Raw genomic sequence first — 2,553 nt, 5'->3', positions numbered from 1 at the left:
GGAAAATAATATAACAATGTTTGACTTTTCATTAATTTGTCAAAATTACATTGTTGTGGCCGTATGGCTTACATTGCTCGGTCAACAAACCTAGCTGTATATACAACTTTTGGCTAAGTACTTAAACTTAAACATAATATTTCTTCAAATTGTCAGGGTTCTATGTTCGTGGAATAGGTCGGCCGTTCATGGCTTCAAGACGGTAAGTCCCATCTCGGACTTCTTCCCTAATTCAATACGGCCCTTCCGAGTTTTGGGTCAACTTTCCGTTTTCATTTGCTCGTCCCACAGCCTCCATCTTCCTTAGGACTAGATCTCCCAGTTTTAGCGGCCGCTTTAACACTCTGCGATTGTATGCCCTTGTCATCCTTAGGCGATAGATTTCGTGTCTAAGCGCCGCGTTGCCCCTAACCTCAGGAAGGAAGTCTAGGGCGGTCTTCATGGCTTCCCAATTAGTCGTTTCATCATATAGCATCACCCTAAGGGTGGGCTCATACATCTCAATTGGAAGGACAACCTCTGCGCCATAGACCAAAAAGAATGGAGTTTCTGCTGTGGAGCTCTTGGCCGTGGTTCGTTTAGACCATAATACATTAACCAACTCATCAGCCCATAAGCCGCCTGCCCTTTCAAGCTTGCGCTTGATTCCATTGGAGATCAACTTGTTGTATGCCTCTACTTGGCCATTGGCTTGTGGTCGGCCGACTGAAGCAAGCAATGAGCTATGCCTTGGTCCTCCAACCATCCTTTGAGTTGAGGCGTTTCAAACTGAGGTCCATTGTCGAACACCATAGTCTGAGGGAAGCCAAAACGTGTAATGATATTCTTCCATATGAAGGCTGAAACATCCGTCCACTTGATGCCCTGTACAGCCTCGGCCTCCACCCACTTTGTGAAGTAGTCTACTGCTACAAACACATAATGCCTTTGACCAGATGCTGGTGTGTACGGTCCTAAAATATCCATCCCCCATTTGGCGAAGGGGAGCGGACTACTGATGGCCGACAGGCTGTTAGCGGGGTGATGGATCAAGGTTGCAAATCTCTAGCACTTGTCACATTTCTTCACCATTTTCATGGTGTCCGACTTTAAGCTCGGCCAGTAGTAGCCCAGATGGGCAGCCTTTTCAGCCAAGGCTCGTCCTCCAATATGAGAGCCGCACTGCCCCTGGTGAAGATCGTCCAGGACATCATGCCCTTTCTCAAGAGTGATACACATCAGGTACGGCTTCACAAATGCCTTTTTAAACAACTCCCCCTGCTTCATTTTGAACCAGGCCGCTCTCTTTTTCATCAGCCAGCTCTCTTTAGGATCGACCGGGAGTAATCTATCTTTTAGATAGGATATGATCCCGTCCATCCAAGTGGAGCTTCTATCAATGATATGTACCGGCTCGGCATCAATACTCCTTCTTTCCCTTACCTCCCAGGTTACCGACCTGGGGGTATCACATGATACTGAGGATGCTAATTTAGAGAGGGCGTCCGCCTGATGATTAGACGAACGAGGAACTTGTTGTAGAGTAAAATGATCTAGGCCCTTAGCCTCCTCCTTGACAATTTTCAGGTATTTTATCATAGCCGGCTCCCTTTCCTCGAAGTCTCCATTCACCTGGCCAACTACAAGTAGGGAGTCTGAGCTCACATCAACTTTTGTTGCTCCTACCGCCTTACACATTCTAAGGCCGACCAGGAGGGCTTCATACTCAACCTCATAATTGGAGGCTTGGAACTGAAATCTCATAGCGTACTCAAACTTATCTCCCTCAGGGGACTGACATATGACACCTGCACCACACCCGGTAGCTGTTGCACTACCATCCATGAACACCTTCCAGACCTGGTCTCTTGCCGGTTGTAGATCCGGCCGAGTCATTTCAGCTAAGAAATCAACAAAGGCTTGCCCCTTGATTGCTTTTCGTGGCTCAAACGTAATGTCAAAGCCTCTCATTTCCAAGGCCCACTTGAGCATACGACCACTTTCCTCTAGAGTTGTAAATGACTTCTTCAGAGGTTGGTCAGTGTAGACCACAATTGAATGTGCCAAAAAGTATGGCCGCAGCTTTTTCGATGCCATGTACAATGCCAAACCAAATTTTTCAATAATGGGATACCTCAGCTCAGCGTTGTGAAGTACATGGATGATAAAGTAGGATGGGATCTCGTGGCCGTCACGTTCAGCATGTAGGACGACACTTAGAGAGTGTTCAGAGATGGCGAGATAGATAAATAACTTCTCACTCTTGAGTGGACTGACAAGCCGAGGCAATGTATGAAGGTGGCTTTTTAGCTGTACGAATGCTTCCTCGGCCTCCTCTGTCCATTCAAACATGGCTTTCTTCTTGACGGTTTGAAAGAAATAACGACACTTATCCCCTGATCTTGACAGAAATCTACCAAGTGCTGCTAAACAGCCGGTCAATCTTTGTAATACCTGAATATTTTATAAATTTATACGTATAAATTAAGTTATTTTAATTATTAAGTAACCTTCCTTATCTACGTAGTTTATTTTTGGAAAGTTTGAAACCTTATTTTATATCTTATAAAAGTC

General features: G+C 45.5%; 1 protein-coding gene across 1 annotated transcript; it reads right to left on the bottom strand.

Annotated features, from left to right (window-relative positions):
* Positions 1-232: 232 nt before the first annotated feature.
* LOC110718387 lies at positions 233-745 on the bottom strand. Its single transcript, XM_021897252.1, has one exon. The coding sequence runs from the start codon at positions 743-745 to the stop codon at positions 233-235; it is 513 nt and encodes a 170-aa protein (XP_021752944.1).
* Positions 746-2,553: the final 1,808 nt, after the last annotated feature.

The sequence above is a fragment of the Chenopodium quinoa genome, unplaced genomic scaffold (assembly GCF_001683475.1).
Source record: "Chenopodium quinoa cultivar QQ74 unplaced genomic scaffold, ASM168347v1, whole genome shotgun sequence".
Taxonomy (NCBI): domain Eukaryota; kingdom Viridiplantae; phylum Streptophyta; class Magnoliopsida; order Caryophyllales; family Amaranthaceae; genus Chenopodium; species Chenopodium quinoa.
This window is presented reverse-complemented; position numbering and strand designations above follow the sequence as displayed.